This window comes from Parasteatoda tepidariorum, chromosome 6 (assembly GCF_043381705.1).
Source record: "Parasteatoda tepidariorum isolate YZ-2023 chromosome 6, CAS_Ptep_4.0, whole genome shotgun sequence".
Taxonomy (NCBI): domain Eukaryota; kingdom Metazoa; phylum Arthropoda; class Arachnida; order Araneae; family Theridiidae; genus Parasteatoda; species Parasteatoda tepidariorum.
This window is the reverse complement of record NC_092209.1, coordinates 76,136,495-76,157,879: the sequence shown is the minus strand read 5'-3', so window position 1 is coordinate 76,157,879 and position 21,385 is coordinate 76,136,495. Positions and strand designations below refer to the sequence as shown.

Below are 21,385 nucleotides of genomic sequence, written 5' to 3'. Positions count from 1 at the left end.
TTCGATAAATAGGAAGAACATTCGTTCTTGAAAATGAAACAACTATATGACGTTGCAAGAGCATTGGATTTGATTGGACTACTAAAAATGGTGAGTCATATGATGATAGGCCATTAACAAATGAAGTGCGAGATAAAGAATTTTTATTTTTGTTTTACTGCAAAAGAAAATCGTAGAAGAAAAATTATTCTTTAATCAGTCTCTTTAAATGCGAATAGAAAAAAAGTATATTTGTTACGATTTTTAGATATCCCTTTTATTAATTCATATTACTTGTAAATTGATTATTCAATAAGTTTTGCTTTCCTCATTTCACACGATTTAAGAAAGCAAGCGAAAGGAAGGATGTGCAACGTCGTCCCAAGAGTTCGCGATGTTAATATACGTTCGCGCTGGGAGATTGGCATTAATTGGTGTACACTCAGATGCAAACAGGCTCTCTTCGCAGGGATAATGATTTTTCCTTAATTTACAACAGAGAATAACCATTTGTTGGTTCTAAGTAAAACGAGGAGCAAATTAACAAGTGCATGGCTTGGATTTGATATAGAGATGCTAAATGAAAAGAAGGACGTCGAAGCTTTCAAATTAAATGACTGCTGACGCAGAGAGAAAATATAAATGTGAGTGAAGAACGGAGGAAAAATTAAGGAAAAGACTGGGATATATGCTTTCACTTACAATTTTTCTAATAGTTGTAAATTAAATAATGACAAATTTTGTTAAACAAAATACAAGCTTCATGTGGTCTTTTACTGAGAAATTAAATAACTTAGAATTTTCTGAAGATCTTATGCTTTTAAAAGATAACTTACAAATTCAACAGAAGATGAATGTGCTTAGTACTGAGACTGAGAAAGTGGCTTTTAAAATCAGTAAAAAGTACCTTAAAACTGTGGAATTTGGCATTTTTTCGCATTTAGGTTGGATTGTCAATAATAGAGGGGAAATTGGTAAAATTGTTTTAAAGGAATTAAATTAATCACAAGTGGCATTTTTGACTTTATACACGTTTTGGAAATCCACAAATGCTTCAAATCATACTAAAATCAGAATAAACACCAAGGTTAAATCTATACTTCCTTATCGGACTTTGGCATTGTGTGAACTCAATCGTCAGAAATACAAATAACTAAATAAATACTATCTCTGAAAAAATAAAAAGCTACATGTGCAAACCAAAACTGGTTGAGGTTTTTGTTTGCAGAACAAAAGAGGAAATTGATTGCCCAGGTATTAAGAAGACGAGAGAAGTTTAAAATTGAGGCGAGCTTATACTTTTATTTTGCATTTAAGGAAATATATAAGAAGATTTTAATAAAAATATTTTTTAACTATTCAATAATTTGCATTTTTTAATTTTTATAAATATATATTTTTCCAAGTTTTTTTTACTGATTACACTCATCTTATTAAGGAAACATTAAGTTTGGCAAAAGTTTTTTTATCTATGTTAGTACGATATAAGCACGTTTTTGAGAAGTCGATAGGATTGATAGTTTAGAAAAAATGAAGATTTAATGACTTAAACTAATAACTTTTATTTCACACTTTTTTAAACACATAGAACCCATATAGCTTCAAAACTATTAAATTCATTGATTTAACTCTGTTTAACAACATAGAAAAAAAAACAATGCCTCACTTGGCTATGAAGCAATGACAGACATTTTAACAGGTCTAACTACAAAACTGTACTTTTAGAATACAAAAAGTCTTATAACGTTTGAATTGTTGTTAATGCTACCGCTTTTCTTTTTGGTCACAGTGAAATCATCGTACAAAAATATGTCATTTGCTTAGATAGCAATGTTAAATAAAACCTTGATAGCTTTTAACTTTTTGTCTTATCGACTTGGGATTAGCTTAATTTGTTTCTGTGTAAAAAAAATACACCAGGAACAAAATCATTCGTCTTGATAATAATATTGAAGTCTGTCTGTTTCCCTTTTAATACTCTCTTCCGAGTATGACCTTTGGAAATGACTATCAAGTGTCCCAACATTTTAAAATCCTGCTTCTATATTGTGCTGAGATCACGCACTACCAATAAAAAAATTAAGAGTTTTTATCCCAAAAAGCATAGTTTTTTCCCCAGACACCCCACTATTGTGCAAATATGGTAACGTAAATTCAATCATTTTTGTTTTTATTATTAAAGAAAATACGATGAAACTACAATACATTTTTTTTTTCATAAAAAGGTTTTTTGGTAGTTTTTATAGTAGTATTGCTTTCCCTAAAAATAATGGTGTCACTTCGTTTTGAGTTCAACTCAAGCATAAACCTGTTGAATCATGAAAATAACTTTTCCAAGAAAGCGTATATCAAAGTTAAAGCATTAGACCGTAAAATTGTGCCTAAGTCTTCATGACCTAAATTTGAAGAAAAAAAAGTTAAAATTTTTGCACAAAAGCGTACAAAGAGAAATATTTTAGTTAGTAGTACGCTTCTCTGATTATGGAAATATTTTCAAAGCAAATTTTAATTGAAGCAGGTCTCGCAAAAACACAAAAAAAAATTTTTTTTTTCAAGTATATTTTTATGCATTTTTTAAGTTATTCTTTACAACATATTCTCAACGGTCTACACGTTTTCCACCGGTAGCGATCGCAAATTTTTCCAACAATGGAAAAATTGTCCTGGAAGAAGTGAATTTCCTTCAATCCAAGAACGAGAAACGGGAGACATTATTTTTGAAGAAAGGGAAATAAAACAATTTATAAACAGTTGATAATTGTAATTTCAATCTAGTTTTAATAGTATAATTTCCAAGTGACTGATGTTTAGCTTAGCAGTAATTACTTGTTATGTATTAGTAATTAATTATTTTTTGTACTAGTTTAACTAAAATTAATGTCTAAAATCATCATAGAAACATTTAAAAAAATTTAAACAAACAAAAAAATTTAAATTAAAATTTCCCCAACAGAAAAATCTTAAAAAGTATTATTTTGAAAGAAAATATTTGTAATAGTGATCAAAATCAAACTTGTAAGAAAAAAAATAAGCTTATCTGTGTGCGACTATGAACTAAGCATTGGATTTTTATATATATTAAAAATAATAGCACACATAGTTAATCTAAACCTAAGAGTACTTATTTATAATTAAAACCCAATAAAAATAAATTTATATTATTGATGTTCATATAATTATTTTAAAAATATGTACAAAAGAATAAGAAAAAGTTTTTTTCAGTAAATGTTAGAAACTTTAAACTTTCTTGCATTAAATTTTATTGTTTAATCCTATGCTCATATATTGATTTTAACAATAATAGTGGTCATTTTTAGTTTCAAATTAATCAAAGTTTCAATTCAATTATCATTTCAAAGCTTCAATTCAAATTATTATCAAAGTTTCAATTCAAATTAGTTTAAATTCAATTCAAAGCAAACAAAAAAATCTTATAAAATTATTAAGAAACAATAACTATAAAAATCATATTAAAAAGTAAAAATTTAGACTGTAGTTAAATTTTAAACTGTCAAATTTTGAATCTACGTTAGATTCAAAGAAAGAAAAAAGCATTCCTGTTACTACAGTGTAATTTACTAAAATGTTAAGATTTAAACTTATCTTAGGACTCTTAAAAAAAGCTATGTTTTCAAACAAATGCTTGATATATGCTGCTATTTATAAATTAGAAAAAAGTACTTAAAACTAAGTACTTAAAGTAATCATTATTACTTTATTATTATTATTGATTATTATTGCCCTATTCATTTAAAATCATTATTAAAAAAGAGCCGCAGACCTATTAGGGGAAGCCCTACTCATAATCTTCATTAGACGACTCAGCCCCCTCAATAATTCTATGTCATAAAATATCATATTCTATGTCATAAAATACCATATTCTATGTCATAAAATATCACATTCTATGTCATAAAATATCATATTCTGCGTCCTAAAGTTTAATATTCTATGAAAAAAAAAACTTTTATAAGCAGCGAATAAAAACTGTGCATACATAAAAAAATATTTGATATTCCTACAAATGAAATAAAAAAAATCAGTTTAAAATTTAAAATTATAAAATGTATACTCTTTATGAACGGGATAATACAGTAAATGCTTCTGATAACTCAGCGATTTAAACTATTTTTTTTATCTTACCTTATATTTTCTCTTAAAAATCCACATTGGAAAAATCATGCTTTAAAAAAATGAAAANTATTCTATGTCATAAAATATCATATTCTATGTCATAAAATATCACATTCTATGTCATAAAATATCATATTCTGTGTCCTAAAGTTTAATATTCTATGAAATAAAAACTTTTATAAGCAGCGAATAAAACCTGTGCATACATAAAAAAATATTTGATATTCCTACAAATGAAATAAAAAAAATCAGTTTAAAATTAAAAATTATAAAATGTATGCTCTTTATGAACGGGATAATACACTAAATGCTTCTGATAACTCAGCGATTTAAACTATTTTTTTTATTTTACCTCATATTTTCTCTTCAAAATCCGCATTGAAAAAATTATGCTTTAAAAAAAATGAAAACAAACGTGTGTGAGAAGTTAACAATAACTTAAATAATAGATGTTTTGATATAGGACGTTGTTTATAATTTTTTTATAAATTCAGTTTTTCTTCCTAGATGTTTTTTAGGTATGTTATTGAATTATAAATTCATAGTAAACGCATATATACTAATGCTTGAAAAAATTTATCAAAAAGTGCATAAAAATTTGAAAAAAATGAAACATTTTTCGTTTTTGAAGGAAACCAAATAAATTCTAAATAGTATGTAAAAACAATGCACAAAAGTAAAAAAAAAAAAAACTAATAGTTTGAAATTGAAAATGACACAGTTTATGAATATTAAAACTTAAAATATTTTTATGATTAAAAAATATTTCTTTTTAAGTGATGCTGAAACAATTCTAAGAAACATCCCAATTTTTTTCTGCTTTCTTTTAATTATAATTCCATTTCATGCAAACAATGGAGCGATAATTTTTTTTTCTCTGAGGGCTTATTCGCTTGAAATAATCTTCATTCCAGTGTTTTGACTCAATTTTCCAATATCGAAATCGGTTTTGCTAAAAAATATATCCTTTGCACAACTTTTACGAAAACAAATTAACTCCAAAATAAATTTTTCTTTTATTACTTATTAAAAAAAGGAAAATTTCGAAAGTTTATTTTGTAAAACAATGAAAAAATTAAAAAAAAAATAAAATTCGTTTTCTGATTCAGCATATAACTAATATAATTATTACACGTTGAATGTTTTTCTTTCATATTACTTTTGAAGTAAGTAAAAGGGGATAAAAAAATCTAACTAAAGAAAACAACGTTAAAGAAACTAAGTTAGTATATTTTCGCGAAATGAATTAACTAAAAAAAATTGTTTATGGATTCATTCCATTTTTTTCAGTTATTTATTTACTCATTTATTTTAAACTTCTTTGCATGAAGTTAGTCTACACGAATAACATCCGAAAGAAAAATGAAAAAATTTGTGAGCAGAAGGTAAAATTGTAAATAGAGATTTTGAGTTTCAATTTTTCGAAAACATATTATTCAGTTTAATTCGTTTCTCATCATTAGTTTTTCATTATCAGTTAATTATTTTTCCTTATCAACGGAAAAATGTTTTCAACTCAGGTATCTGTTTCTAATTTTCTATTATTAAAATAACTATTCATTTATCTACGCATTCATTTTTTATAGCATAGGCAATGTGAAAACATGTTTGAATACAAACGCTTTCATCTTCTAAAATATGAAGTTAGCTCTTCTAGAGTTTTATAAACTGAGTAAACAGAATAAAGCCGGCTATTGAAATCCAAATATAAACTCAGAAATACATAGAATTATAAAGTAAAATAATGATATATGTATAGAAATAATTTTGATTTAAATTCACTCTAAATATATTGATAACGTAATGTTTTATGTCTTATAATACAACTAAGAAAATAATAATTACCCTAATAATTAAGACCAGGATAATATTTAGATTTACAGTTTACAACTTTTATTTTTAGTTACACACCAAATAGCGTAATATTGTACAAAAATTTCTAAATATTGTACAATATTACAATATTTGGAAATCTATTCCAATTTAATCTTTTGCACCCTGGGGTTCCCGCCAAACCCTCATCAACATGTTTTTGATCTTCCTTGCTTTATTATCTGGTTCAAACTTGTTCCTCTTTTCTTATTGGTTGTAGGTGTGCTAGGCATGCTTTGCTACCATTAGGTATTTAGATACTGAGGAAGGATGTTTTTTTATAGAATTAAAACTGTAGTATGTCCATTTCTATACTTTGACTAGTGCTTTATTCACGTTAATGTTTTTGTTTTAGTCACAAAGTATAGCCTATCCTTTTTGGAAATATGTTTAACTTTGGATATCATATTATTAGCAGATTAATTATAACTTTCAGAATATGTTTCAAAATATATCTAACTCAATGATATACAAAACAGACGATGGGTTTGTAGTCGTCTGAATTAAATTCAGATAATACGTACTGTATATCGCTTATTTAAAATGCCAGGTAGAATTAAGATTTTTTTTTGCAATTAGAGTAAAATTAAAATTTGCTTTAAAATTATTTTTGATAAATAAGTGACATTTGTTATAAGTATATTATATTGATGAAAATAAACTACCTAAAAGACTTTTCTTTGAGGGAATGCGTGAAGCTTTTTATCTTGCATAAAGGTAATATAAACAAGTAAAGTTTAGGAAACAACTGGCTAGAAAAATACTGTTATTTGTCTTTCAAAGTTATTTTCGGTTTTATAAAAAAATAATAAAGAAACACAAGCTGACTCATTAACACATAGTAAACAAATATAAAATAGTGTTCACTACACAATGCATTTCTGAAATAACGACGCAAAGTTAATACGCACATTTTGTTTTTAAAGTTTAACATTATATTGCCACAAAATTCAATTAAAAAAAGTTATTCACTCCGTATTGGCGATTTCAAAAGTATCGGTAAAAAAAAAGGAGAAAAAAAAAAGGAAACGCGTCAATCTCAATAAGTTTTTTGTGCATTAAATTACCTTTGCGTGTCACAGTGTGAAAATAATTAGGTTTCTTTCTTCTTTTTTTTTTGCAAATAAAGTTGCCTAATCTTTACGACTTTTGCAAGACATATACAACTTACGATTAATAAATTCAAGGCCAATTTTTTTTAAATTCAAGCTTGAGAAATATTACAAGGTTTGTTACAAAAACGTTTTAATATAGTAATTAATTTCATTTTAGGTGATATATGTAAAATGTAAGTTACGGAGTTTTTAAAAACGATACGCAAATCATATTTATTTGCTAAGTTTCAGAAACAGTTGAGGAAGAAAGTTTTTTTAAAAAATTGTTTTCATTAAAATTAGCTTATAATCATTAACTGAAAAATATTTTCTGACATTATGTTAAAAAATTAGCAATAAGTTTAAAAAAAATGTTTTCATTGGATATTTTGTTTTTAATTTTTCGTAATAATATTGCAGTTGTTTTTAAAAACAGTTTCGAAGGTTAGCAAACGCAAAAACGTTTTAACTGCATTTAATTTTTAAAGTTTACTATTTTAAAAGAAAAGTAGTTAGAAAACACTTATAAATATTTAACTTTAATTTTTTAGGCGCTACTAAGCACTTGATTTTTGATGTTTCGATAGCAATTCCTGAAACATTTTAATAAAAATTAGTTATAAGCATCTGCGTACTCCAATACAATATTGCAAGGCCGGGATAGCCTGGTCGGTAGGGCGCTGGGCCCATATCCAAGAGGTCGTAGGTTCGATCCTCGCCGGCCGAAGACTCCCCGTGTAGTAAATGGTGACTGATGCACGTTAAATCTGTCGAGTCTCAAAGTCCTCCATGTTCCCACAACAAATCAATACCTCTGGGGGTACTGATCCAGGAGTTTCCTTGTCTTCTGGATTGGTTCAAAATTACAAGGCTACGGAGTTGAACGTTAGTAGTCGTAAACCCAAAAAATTGGGTCGGCTGTTCAACGACGGTTATAAAATAAAATAAAATACAATATTGCAATGAGGATAACATAAACGTCTCTTTTTGAGTTTATTTAAAAAACATTATTCTGCAAAATGCTTAACTTTTTTCGTAAAATACCACAGTTTTAGTTCTGAAAAATTATTTAATTCGTGATCATGCAAAATTTATACACTCTATCCGATCCAATAAAAAAGAGGGTGTCGCCGTTTGTTGTCTAAGTTGGTTTTTAGCCAATCCTTCATTAATGAGCAAGCGTGCATTTAATTTATATTAGCATTAAAATTAATTATTAAATAGCTTTTTCTTGAGAAGAACGGATATAATTAGAGTATATAAGTAGTTATCAATAAAAAAAATATCAAGATTTCATGGTCTTTCGCACGTGGTAGAGCATACCACATCACGATTTGAGATTAATTCGGAGGAGTTGCAATGGGAGCACGAATCTAGATGGTGTTGTTATTGCTAACCATCAGGTGTGTTGATTTTACCTTCGACCATCTGTTATAATGTGACATACACTATAATTGTTCACATAATTTATCTCAAATAACATAAGTTAAAAATTTCATTTGTTAACTTTTAATTTTATAACCGTCGTTGAACAGCCGACCTAATTTTTGAGCTTACGACTACTAATGTACAACTCCGTAGCCTTGTAATTTTGAACTCAATCCAGAAGACAAGGGAACTCTTGGATCAAATATTGGGAGAAATGAGGAATTAGGAGACCCATGATCCGTCTACCACTCAGGATATTTCACGTCAGTACTGAGGTCGGTGCTTGCCGGATATGGATTCTTATCGACCAGATATCGCTGCGATTCGAACTCGGTTCACCTCATTGTTCGCTCCATAGAGCGCTCTATACCCTGAGCCATCGCGTCTTTCATTTGGTAACTTGAGATATCTTGAATGAAAAAAAANGCCGTCTGCTGCTAAGGAAACAAGAATAGCGAATTTCAGGGAGGGTAGCTTCTCTTTACTTTAGGGCAGTGTTTCCCAAACTTATGACTTTTGTGTACCCTTTCTAAATTTTTCGTAATGCTGTGTACCACTAATAAAAAAATGAGTGTATTTTTTACTATAAAAAAAATTGCACAAAAGTTAAAAATCACAACTGGCTGTTGACACCACTAGTTATTAACTGTTAACTCTGCAAAAATAGCCAATAGAAAAATACGTAATCGTAAATTTTCATGGCTAGCTTTGTTTTGAAATAATTTTTTTTGAAATTTTCGTTTTTTGCAAGATGTTTCGCATAGGAACGTGTACCCCCTCTAAACTGTTCCTGTACCCCTGGGGGTACGCGTACCACACTTTGGGAAACACTGCCCTGAGCCATCGTGTGATTTTTCATTACTTCTTTCATCAACTAACTCCACACGCCCTGATAGTGGATGCGAAAACTTTTTTTTCATTTCTGAGTTAATACAAAAAATTATTTTTTTAAAGGCTATAATTCGGATTAAATGTACATTTTAAGGTCAGTAAAGCTAGTAACGGATATTCTGCCACAAACTAAAGGCGATAGTAATAAAAACGTAAAACATCACATGCGCACGGTAGCAAAAATAAAAGGAGCTAGAAACTATGACTCACTCAAAATGGTTAAGGGAGTTAAGTTAAGGGAGAAGAGGACGGCAAAATTTAGCACGATGAGAATGAGGACAAATGTCATATATGTAGAACAATGAATAAGTAAACGAACAACGAGTAGAAGTTTAATAAAATCTAATTAATAAAAACTAAACTTAAACATGATAGTTGGCATAACTCGGATCATATGTCCTCGCTTAGTATATAAAGTCTGAAAAAAAAAAAAAGGTTTGAAACAGTCCCGGCTAACTATTATTATACTACTTAATAATAAGTCAAAGGCAAACTGCGTCATACTGGCAGTGCAGCTGATTTAAAAAGATATTATTTGCCCCTCCCCCCTTCTTAGGAGGACAATTTTAACTTAAAACATTTCTAAGGGGTTATTTGTGCCGTATGCTGCATTCGGTAGTCATTAAAGTTTAGCTCATTATTACACAGTGACAGAAATGAAAGTTTAAATGCCATAAATGTATTGTTACCAATAATTTGTTTAAACAATGCGTAATTATTTAAAAATTTTAAGTAAATAATGCAAAACTAGTGAAAAGCAGTGTTTTTTTAGTATAATCTTGACAATAAAAGTATATGAAATGTTAAAAATATTTTTTATGTAAATAAAATATCTTCTATAAAATAACGAATCTCTTCTTTCTTTAAAAAAAAAAATTAGAAATTTAAAAAAATAATAGTATTCATTTTACATCACAAATACAAAAAGTAGTTATAAGAAAATAAGACGTTTGTAACTAAACAACAATCTGTTGAGTACTACAGAATACTTCTTAAATATCACGTAAAAAAAGGAAAAAAATTACTGCACGTGAAAAAAAAAGTATTAAAAATTATAATGTTTCAATTTTGCTGCACTTTGTTTTTAGTTGAAGAAAAAATTAAAATCATAAAAATAAACAAATAAATTTAAATTACCTGCAAGAACAGTCGTACAAATTTATCCAAAATCGAACGAATTATGACCATAAACCAACTATAAACAAACTATAAACAAACAACACTCACAGAATCGTTGTTCTGATGCTGTAATAGTCGTTGCTCTGTAAGACACTGTTTTTCCAATGAGCGGATCCAAATGTTGTGCCAACTTCTTTCCAAATGAGTGGCAGCACGCCGTAAGCGATTTGAATCGATAGTGGCGCCCTCCAGTGAATCGCATTGTCGTACCAGGGAGGTGAGTTCTTTGCCACGACCCTCGATCTCTTGTTGAAGATCCTGCAAACGACATAAATAATAAAATAAATTTTGCGATCATTTAAATATCATTTTTAACTGAGCTTTTATTTTTAATTATACCATTTTAAAAGAATTTGCGTTATATCTAAACGTAATGTCATCAATAAAAAGAATATTGATTTTAATATTCTTAGAATAAATTAAAAAAAATATGTTCTTTACTATTATTTTTTTTAAAATCTTAATTAAAGAGAGATATCAGTCTTGGTTTCATTTTCCCCTGGTATTTTATCCTCAAATCATGATGGAACTTGAAACACTTTTTTTTTTCAATTTTAAAACGAAGTATCTCAAAAACTTCGTTAAGATAAATGCATAAAGTTAGGATTGAGCATTTTTAGATAAATTTTTCTTTTGGAAATTAAAAAACAAATTATACCTTTTTATCAAACTTAAAATAAAAGTGCATCTTAATTTTTTTTTCAATTTCAGAATATTTAGAAGATTTTATAAAAATTATTAGCAAATAATGCTCACATTTGAAAATATACATTTTCGGTGTTTAATATTTGAAAGAATTAATTATAATAAAAAATGCATTTATTTTATTTTGTTTTATTTTATATGTTTAATATCTTAAAGAAGTAATTATAATAAAAAGCTGCAATTATAATTTTAGATTTTTTTAAAACTCATTTTTTAAAGTAAATATTAAATAATGCCGATGACAAATTGAAGAATGAATATATTTATTCAAAATGGTTTAAAAGTTAGACATTTTGAAGTGTAATATAAACAATGCAAAAATATAATTATATTCATAGTTTGAAAAAAGAAATATTTATTATATTTGAGTAGAAAATTTTGAATTATAATTGGATTTCCAATAAATAAATTTACATTAATTAGGAAGCTCTTATTGTTTGACTTTGAACATCATATGACACATAAATATAGACACAATGTTATTATTTATTAATAGAGTTGCATATTAATAGTTATATATTCCAGAAAACAATAAAACTTGCCACTCATAATCGAGGTTTCAAAGAGCCAATGGTTTACAATTTAAAAATAAAGACGCATTCGTTATAAATAAAATCACAATTTCCTTTTTAAAATAATAACATTAATTTAGCATCCTTCATTTATATACGTCAGACTTCCCGAAAGCAAATCACGTAATAAACTTATTTTAAAAAGTTTAAAAGAAACAACTTTTCTAAGGTTCTGCCCAAAAAAGTTAGGAATAAAGCATTTAGTGTCACTTAAAAGAATCGAAATTGAATAGAGTAATTTTAGTTGAAATTTTAGTAGTTCTCTTGAAATAAATTTCTTCTAAATGTTAAAATTAAAATTACGCCAGTATTTCATCAAAAACTGATATTTAAAACCGCAATTGTATTTTTTTAAACATAAAAACTCTTCTTCAATTAAACCAAGAGCTGCTTATCATATATCGGCTTCCAAAATCGTGGTTAAAACTAATGACCCTTGTTAACCAATTTAACATTTGTTTTTAAAATAAGGAAACATATATAATAATAATATTGAATTATAATCTTACAGATAAAACCTCGTTATGTTTTTCTTTTAAAAAGAAATTAATTTTATGTGTTAAAATAACATTATCAAAACAATCCTATCATTCTTGTTTTTAAAAGAGATAAGTGTTAGTTTTTATCTCGGAGAAAAACATAGTTGTTCTTATCTTTTCCTATTACCCCAAACTGTGAAAGTTAATAGTTACGATCATGAAAAAATAAAGAACTAAATATCTGCCGTGAACCAATTACAAGAACACTTGTTTCTTTCACCTCTAAGGATATTCTGCTATAAATCAGCCAGCGGGTTACAAAAAGAAGGGGCCTCGGATAAGGATAAAAAATTAATATTTTTTCAATCAACACCTGTTTTTTTTAATGTTTTTATTCATAACAGATTAATATATAGTTCGGTATAAGAATTAGTTTTAACTATATTCCTTGGGAAGATTCTAAAAACATAATAATAATAAACTGAATAACTCTTATAAAAGTACTTGAAAGACGTAGTACAAAGTACTACGAATATTACAGTTCCAAAATAAATTAATATTAAAGTATCAAAGCACTTTAATTTATTTGATGATATAATATGGAGGGGTTAATAAGGAAGTAAGATGAACTAATCTATACATTAATTAAACAGAATTTAAGGCATATATTGGCTAACATTTTCTTATTTTTACTAGATTTTTTGCTGAAGGGATATTGAGCAAACTAATTTGCTTTATTACAGGTCCGATTTGGACTACCTTTCAGTAACCTAGTGGAGGCTTTTAGTTATAGGAGGCAAAGACGGTACTAGCATTTATAAAATTTCCGATACATCGAATTAGATTTTAAATACGTAATAATGATAATAACAATAATAAAAATAAACTGGACATCTCTTATCAGAGTGTTTGAAAGACTTACTTTGCTATTATTTATTTGAAGAATTAATCTGTGTTGGTTAACAAAAGTAGGATGAACCAATCAAATCATTAATTAAACAGATTTTAAGGTAGATATACTGACTCCCATTTTCTTGGTTTTACTAGATTTTCTACTAAAGGGATATTGTGCAAAATAATGTGCTTTATTACATTTCCGATTTGGACTACCTTTCAGTAACCTAGTGGAAGCTTTTAGTTATAGGAGGCAAAGACGGTACTAGCATTTATAACATTTACGATACATCAAATTGGATTTTAAATACATAATAATAATAATAACAATAATTATAATAAACTGAACATCTCTTACCAGAGTATTTGAAAAACTTACTTTGATATTAATTTATTTGACGAATTAATAGGTGTTGGTTAACAAAAGTAGGATAAACCAATCTAATCATTAATTAAGCAGATTTTAAAATAGATATTGGTTACCATTTTCTTGTTTTTACTAGATTTTCTATTGAATAGCTATTGCGCAAACTGGTTTGCTTTAATACTGGTCCGAATGGACTACCTTTAAGAAACCTGGGGGAGGCTTTTAGTAATAGGAGGCGATAACGGCGCTCGATTCTCAAACATTCACAAAGCATTACTTTTTACTACCAGATTTAATAAAACCTCTGTCATTTGAACGCCGTGAGTTCGCTACACTAACTTTATTTGCATTTCACACATAACGACTCGTCAGGGAATGACGTACATCACATCATATAGTACCGACTAAATCGAAAATTGAAAAAGAAAATTTTAAGATGCATAACACTCAATTGACGATTAGTGTTAGCCTGACAAAGCATAATAAACACCGAACAGGAGTAGCAGATCGTTGTAATTTTTTCGACTTAAAAAATTTTATATTCTTTATGCTTAATAACTGAACCAAACGCTTGTTTAAAAATAGTAAAAAGTTTCTGAAAATCTTAAGATTCTGAGCCGTTCTTAAGTGAAAGAGCTCGGGCTCGAACTAAGTCTGTCTCATCTCTAGTTCAAAAGGCCCATAACAGGGCCTTTTTCTATCCGTAAACCATGCCGAAAATGTCACGAATAGAAAATAATCAGTCTCTACTCGCCACGTGGAGAGTCAACAAAAAGATGAGGCGACTTAAACTAAACAAACAACAGGTCACTTTATCCCCATAATTTATTTCTTGAAAATCATTCAAAATTTCGAATTTCAATTTTAAAAATTCAGAATCCATCAATTTGTGATAGAAAGATTCACGTAGAAGAAAAGTTCTTTAACAATTCACATAATTCGAAGTTATAATGTAACATAATAACTAATCTATACATAAATGTATTTCGCCTTCCCAAGTAATTTCAAATAAAGTTCCACAAAGCCAGTATGCTTAACGAAATTTTTTCACTTATTTATTTTAATTTTATAGTTGAATTAACGTTTTATACTGGTACAATATTTCTAATATAAATTTTATTAAAAATATAATCTAATCCAACAGAAAAAAAATTTGCAAAAAGTGTCTATTAAATGAAAAGGACCTATCGATATCGGTCACACACTCATTAGCTTTGAGGAAAAAGTGACTACTAAGTTATTCAAGACTACTGGCCACTGGCTACTAACTGAAAATTAAAATCTTATGCCACGAACAGACCAGGTCAGTAGGAAGAACTGAATGCTCAAAAATGTCTGTTTCTTTGCTCCAAACGGAAACACTTTTAGTTTGTTTTCTAAAAGAAGATGCAACGCTAAATTGGTTAAAATAGGCAAACAAAAGCTGTGGTGGCTCAGGGGAAAGAGCTTTCGTCTTCTAATGACGTAAACCGGGTTCGACTCCCAGCGATGGCTGGTCAATGCAAATTTCACACCCGGCTTGCACCGACCACAGTGCTGACTTATAATATACTCAGTAGTAGACGGATCAGATGCTAGAGTCTTCTTGCCGTCAGGCTAACAGTGGAAGGTTTTCTTGATTATCCTCTCCATGTAACGCAAATGTGGGTTTGTTCCACCAAAATCTCGTTCATTTTCTCTCAATACTTGATCCAGGAGTTGAATTCCTTTGTCTTCTGGATTGGGTTTAAAATTATATGGGTTGAACATTAGTAGTCGTAAACTCTAAATTGGGTCAGCTATTCAACGACGGTTATAAAATAAAATAGACCAACCTAAGATCTTTTTCCTGAGAAATCTCAATCAAATAAATTAGTAAACAATTAAAAATAAGTAACACAGAATTTTCCTTGACAAAGTTTTGAGTAAGTCCGTAATTCGAAATACGTAAGATAAGATAAGAAAAAATTTACATGTTTCTAATTATTAGGCAAAAACTAAATTTACTTATAAAATATTTAATAAGTATGATGTAATACGTTTTAAATTAAAGATGACGTAAGATTACCTTTAGAAAAGCAACATAACGGTAATTTAAGCACATTGGTGCTATTATTAACTCCTAAGCTTTATTTTCCATATATTTGCATAAAATACTTAATAGTTCACAAAGGTGACTTTGAATAATTCGAATAATTCGTTCACGTACAATATTCAATTTGTTGACCTCAATAATTGTTTAACTTGCACTTCGAATCTTGTTCAAACAGGATCTACGCATGCACTCACGAGTGAAATACCAACACATGCATCGACGAAAACGAATCAAAATAAAATGTTCTAAGACACAAAATAAAGATTTTGCTTAAGCACGAAAAGAACATTAGATTCACGACCCGGAACGGTTAAAAAAGTTGCATGTTAGGAGATCATTACGCTAAAAATTATTCAAACGAAAATATATCAACTTCAAAATAGAATGTTTGTTAGTGTTTTAACAGTTGTTCGATTAATGTTTTTGAGTATACTCAGGATAACGTTTATCCAGAAATATATCTCAAAAATACTAAAGTAAAAAAATATGAACTTATTATTTTCTTCCTCTGTTTAAGAAAAGTCATGTAAACAAATACATTATTAAATTCTGTTTCAATAGTTTTTCAATAACAGATAACAGATACAATAAAAAATTGTAATTTAATCGATTATGCATCGTTGACGTTTCAAAACGTTCTAAAAAATTGGGAAATTATTATTTTAAATATTGATAAAACACCCAAATCGAATTATGTCATTTATGTAGGGGAGAATCAGGTAGCCCCGTCCACTTAGGGAGCATTGCTTATATTTCTGTATAATATTGAGTAATAATCAATATTTTTGTATGTTTCTATTGTTTTACCATCTAATTAAATAATGCAAAAAGGATAAACCAAAAAAAGAATAGTTTGACTTAAAAAAAATAGAAATTTAAAAAAACATGTTTTTCAGCTCTTTTCAAAATGTGTCGGGTAGCCCCGCCCAGTTACAAAAATTATGTTTTTGACTGTTTTTTCAGGTGTAAATGAAAGTGACCAATGTATTGACAATAGATAAACCTCATTTATCATTTTTATAACAAAATTATTTTATTTATTACATATTTATATACTTTTAGTGAATTCTATCATTTAATAACAATCATTTAATAACAGCAATATTTGTTTTTAAAAATGCATATAACATTCAAATTTGAAGCAATAAAATAATAATCTTTCCAACTGTACATTTATCGACGAAATAAAATTGGGCGGTGATACCCGACATTCATGTGAGCGGGGCTACCCGAAATCCAATTTTTTTGTAAATTTGTAATTACTGGAACAATTTTTCACATATAAACTTTTTTCTTCGTGCAAATTAAACTTAAGACTACATAGTTTAATGCTGTATGTATAATAAAAATTATTTTTTTAGTATTAAAATGAAGTTTAATCGAAACATTCAACCAATTTTTCTTAATTTCATGACTACTGTATTCAACATATTTTCAAAACTATTGTTTACCGTGTTAACAGCTGCATAAATACTTGAAACTTTGAAAATAATCTTTTTTTTAATATAACAATTAATGTCCGATGGCCCATTGATTTGAAAAAATATTCTATACATATGAAATTGACTGTGGGTGGGGGTACCCGACTCTCCCTATATTTTTTTTAAATTCAAGAACAAAATGATTCCTCGTGCACGCACCACTGAAAAAGTACAACACGAGGCTTACAGACGTAAGTATGGAAGCAAACAATGTAGGATTTTTAAACAGATATACATACTAAAAGGGCATGTAAAATTTTGAAAAGAAAAATAATAATAATAGAAAAAATAATAAAATAAAAAAAATATTGAAAAAAAAACATTCACTAAGAGGATGAGAAAAAAGAAAAATTAATATAGTACACAAAACAAAGTGATTTATAAACTTGCATTAAAAACTGAATCAATGAATTTGCAGAAAAGTTTGAAAATGGATTTGTTTCCCACAAAAGTGCGAAGAGGGGGAGGAAAGTTAATATTGAGCGAATTTAAAGCAATTATTTAGTTTTCTCCATTTTTCTCAAAATGGAGAAAACTTTTCTCATTTTACAGTAAAATGCTCAACGTCTTGTGTTCCTCCAATATTGCAATCACACAGATCACTGGAACTTAAGCCAAGTCTTTTCAGAAATGCCTTGAGGTTGCCGTGTCCAGTGAGAAATTGTGTCACATGAAAGTTGCAGATAAAATGTTGGTTTTTAAGTCCTTGATTATTATTTTTTTAATGTATGTTAGGATAATGAAAATTGTTTGTTTCAAGAAGTTACATTACCCAAAGACATTTGCTTTAAATAAAAGTAAACTAAATAGTTTTTGGATGCTTTAGATCCACTTTTAATTAATAATCAACAATGTATTTTAAAAATTAGTTGCATTCCCTAGATTTTTAATGGTACCCAAAATATAACCGAAAATTGGATTTTGAGAATTTAACGCAAATCACCCGGAAAAGTATTTTGAAATATATGTACAAAATTTCAAAGTAAAATCGTAATTAGAAAAAAAAAGTTATAAGCATTTTTCGATTGACGCATTAACAATTTCAGACATTTGAGTGGGATAGACCATCATAAGCAAACCGAGCTAACACCTTATACGTAATTTAAATGTTTATTATTATTATCATAATTTAATAATTTTAATAAATTTACATTCAATAGAAACATTTTATGTATCCTACAATTTTTATGTATCTTTGTTTAACTATTTTTTGTTCAATTTGTCTAACTTCTATGGGCTGAAACAAATAAAAACAAAAGTATTTTATTCAACTTTTTTAAGAAATGATTTTCAAAAATAATGTCACGATTTAAATTGTTATTGTTAAATTAAGCTCCAGAGTTTAATAATGGTAACTAGACACAAATATAATCCTTAAACTTGTTTTTCTCAATTTGCTATTTTTTAATGTTTTCTTATATTTAAAGGTCTAAAGAATTTTTATCAAAGTTAGAGCTCTGAAACTTTTTTCAGTACAGAAACATAGCCTAAGCAAAATAGGACACTGAACAAGGTTTGGAGCAATTGAAACTTTTTTCTTTCACAAAATGCCTAAATTGAAACTGAATAAAAAAATTATTTTTTACGAAAGTTCAAACAAAAAACTGAATTAAAAATAACTAATCACTGCATCATAAAATCCATAAGCAGTTTTGTCCACCCGGGTATCAACATGCTAGTGAAAAAAAGTTGGTAAAAAAAAACTAGTAGTATATTGAAATTTCCAATATTAAATTCCCTGACCTCAATTAATTTTTTTTTTATTTATGAACTTACAAAAAATTTCTAATTTAAAAAGACGAATAGCAAACAGTCAAATTTATTCCATGCATTTTTATAACTTACATCTCTTGCTACTATCTTTTTCGATGAGGTGTAATTTCTATCAGCAATAAAGCTTACCTGATACGAATCATATTTAAATCCAGTTCCTTATTATCATACATACTCAGTGACCGTGAATCACCGCTGCGAAAATATACACTCCTAGTTTCACATTTTGTATTTTAACTTGAACTGGCAGCACCTCAAGCTGAATAATTTCGAACTGGACCACTATTGTTATCGAATTACATCAGTTGGCCATTTTAAATAGGAAGAATAGCTCAGAACTTCTTTAGTAAACTTTAATCAGAACATCAAACTGTCTAAAATTACTGATTAATGGATATGATTATGGTGTACAAAATGATAGTATGTCTTGATTAAAAGGTTATGAATTTGTTTACTGCCTATCGTGCATAATTCCGTTTTTCAATTAATCATTCGAACATTTTTTATAATTTATAATCCTCATTTTGATAAGAAATGACGTAGTCAAAAATCCGTCTGCATATAATCGGCAGTTTTTACATCTAACAGTCTATACTTTCATCTTGAAATCTGGACAGGGGCTGCGAGGGACAATTTTAACCCTCGATCTTTAAATTTTTAAGAAATTTTCAATTAGGGAGAGGCATCTGAAAAATGGAATTTTCCGATTGGTTTAGCATTAGCATGTGTTCTAAAATAAACTGTAGATGGCCCTATTTTATTTTTCTAATATTTTAAAGGTAACATCATTGATGTTAGCTGTCTTTTAGCTCTCAAGATTTAAGAAATGAGTCTTAGCTGGTAGTTCTTGAACAACATGGCATGTTAATATTCTGGATATTAAGATCGAGCTAAGTTTCTCTCCTTAAATTCGAATGTTATTTAACATAAAGTTAATGAAATACGGAATCGTATCGTATATGGCACCGTACGGCTCCGAATTTGTATATAGATAATTTTTTCTTGTCAACGTTATTTTTTTAAAACCTAGATTTATTATTTGTTTATATAATTTATTGTAACCGTGATTATTTTTGTTTTGTGTATCTGGAAATTTTGTTGCATAACTAGTTTCTTTATATTCGACATGGCGGTGTCTGTCTTTGTGTTAAGTAAGAATTAAGCAAAATATTTTTTCGTGAAAAAACATAGAATGTGTCACTTAACAAAATTCATATTTGATGGGGTAGGCTTACTCGAAATAGAATGGAAATAACATTTACTAACATAAACAAATGTCACGTTTCAAGAGCCAATCAGGATCGTTGGGGTTTAAGGATTTATTATTCGCTAATAAACTAAAAACGAACGTTGTAGCATTCGGGGAATACTTCACCAAATTAGTATTTCTAAACCACATGTTTATTTTGCTTATTGTTATGCCTCAAAAAAGTGATTATATTGAACTAAATAATTAAAAATAGATGTTTATTAACATTTAAAAAAAGGAATGTACGGAAAAGAAAAATTGATGAAGAAATAGTACTAATTCGTTTAAGGTAAATGTAAAATATATAAAATATATAATAAATATTAAATTTGGTAATAGGTACTAAGGAGATAAAAAAATAAGATACGTGTTAAAAAGAAAAATTAATGGAGAAATGGCAGTAGATCGTTTAGGAGAAAAGCAAGAAAATTTTCTTATCAGCATTACCATTTCAATTGGTGTAGTTTTAATAGTTACCAAATTTTAAGAAAGGGTGACAAATGATAAATAAATAAAATTGAAATTATTTTAGCTTTATTTATTGTGTTGTTACATGTCTTTCTATTTTGTACATGATTAAGTATTATTTCATACTGATAATTTCACTATTTACTTTTTTACCCAGCTCCAAGAACGGTAATTCAGCTAATTATTCAATAAAATTGGACACATTAAATTGAAACAGAATGTATTCATTTTATAAGGTTTGCTCTATTTAAAATAGCGAACTTTTATTATTTGAAATAGAAAACTTAGTATTATTAATCATAGAACTAACTACTACCACAGAAATTTTTATTACACATTCAGAAATTTCCCATTCTTCCCGAGGCTGACAAAATTTCAATTTCACAGTACTAGGAGGCTTCGCCCTCTGCTCGCTGGTGCTCGCCAACCCCCGGAACTGCTTTCGCAGTTCATTTCGGATGGCTTCGCAATCCGATGATCGCTTTACTCGCTCATTGGATACGTTCTTAACGTCTAGCTTTTGTATACTTATTTGAACACTGAAGTTCCGAAAACTTTTCACTGTAGAAAATTCTAAACCTGTACATTTCAATATTAATTTGAAATTGCAAACAGTTCACATATTTTTCTTAATCACACTATTCTAAATTTCAGTTGTTGAGAAAAGTAACTGTTGTAAGTTTTGTTTTAAAGTCTTTCCCACCAGAGGGCTAAAGCCATGTGTTGTAAAACAATATGAAATAGTA

General features: G+C 28.1%; 1 protein-coding gene across 2 annotated transcripts in view; it reads right to left on the bottom strand.

Annotated features, from left to right (window-relative positions):
• The window catches only part of LOC107444534 (uncharacterized), a 401,614-nt gene that overhangs the window by 111,512 nt on the left and 268,717 nt on the right, over positions 1-21,385 (bottom strand). For both annotated transcript variants that reach the window (XM_043043210.2, XM_071182641.1), the window contains one exon: positions 10,626-10,835. In XM_043043210.2, the coding sequence (XP_042899144.1) occupies positions 10,626-10,835 (210 nt within the window). The remainder of the gene's footprint in view (positions 1-10,625; positions 10,836-21,385) is intronic.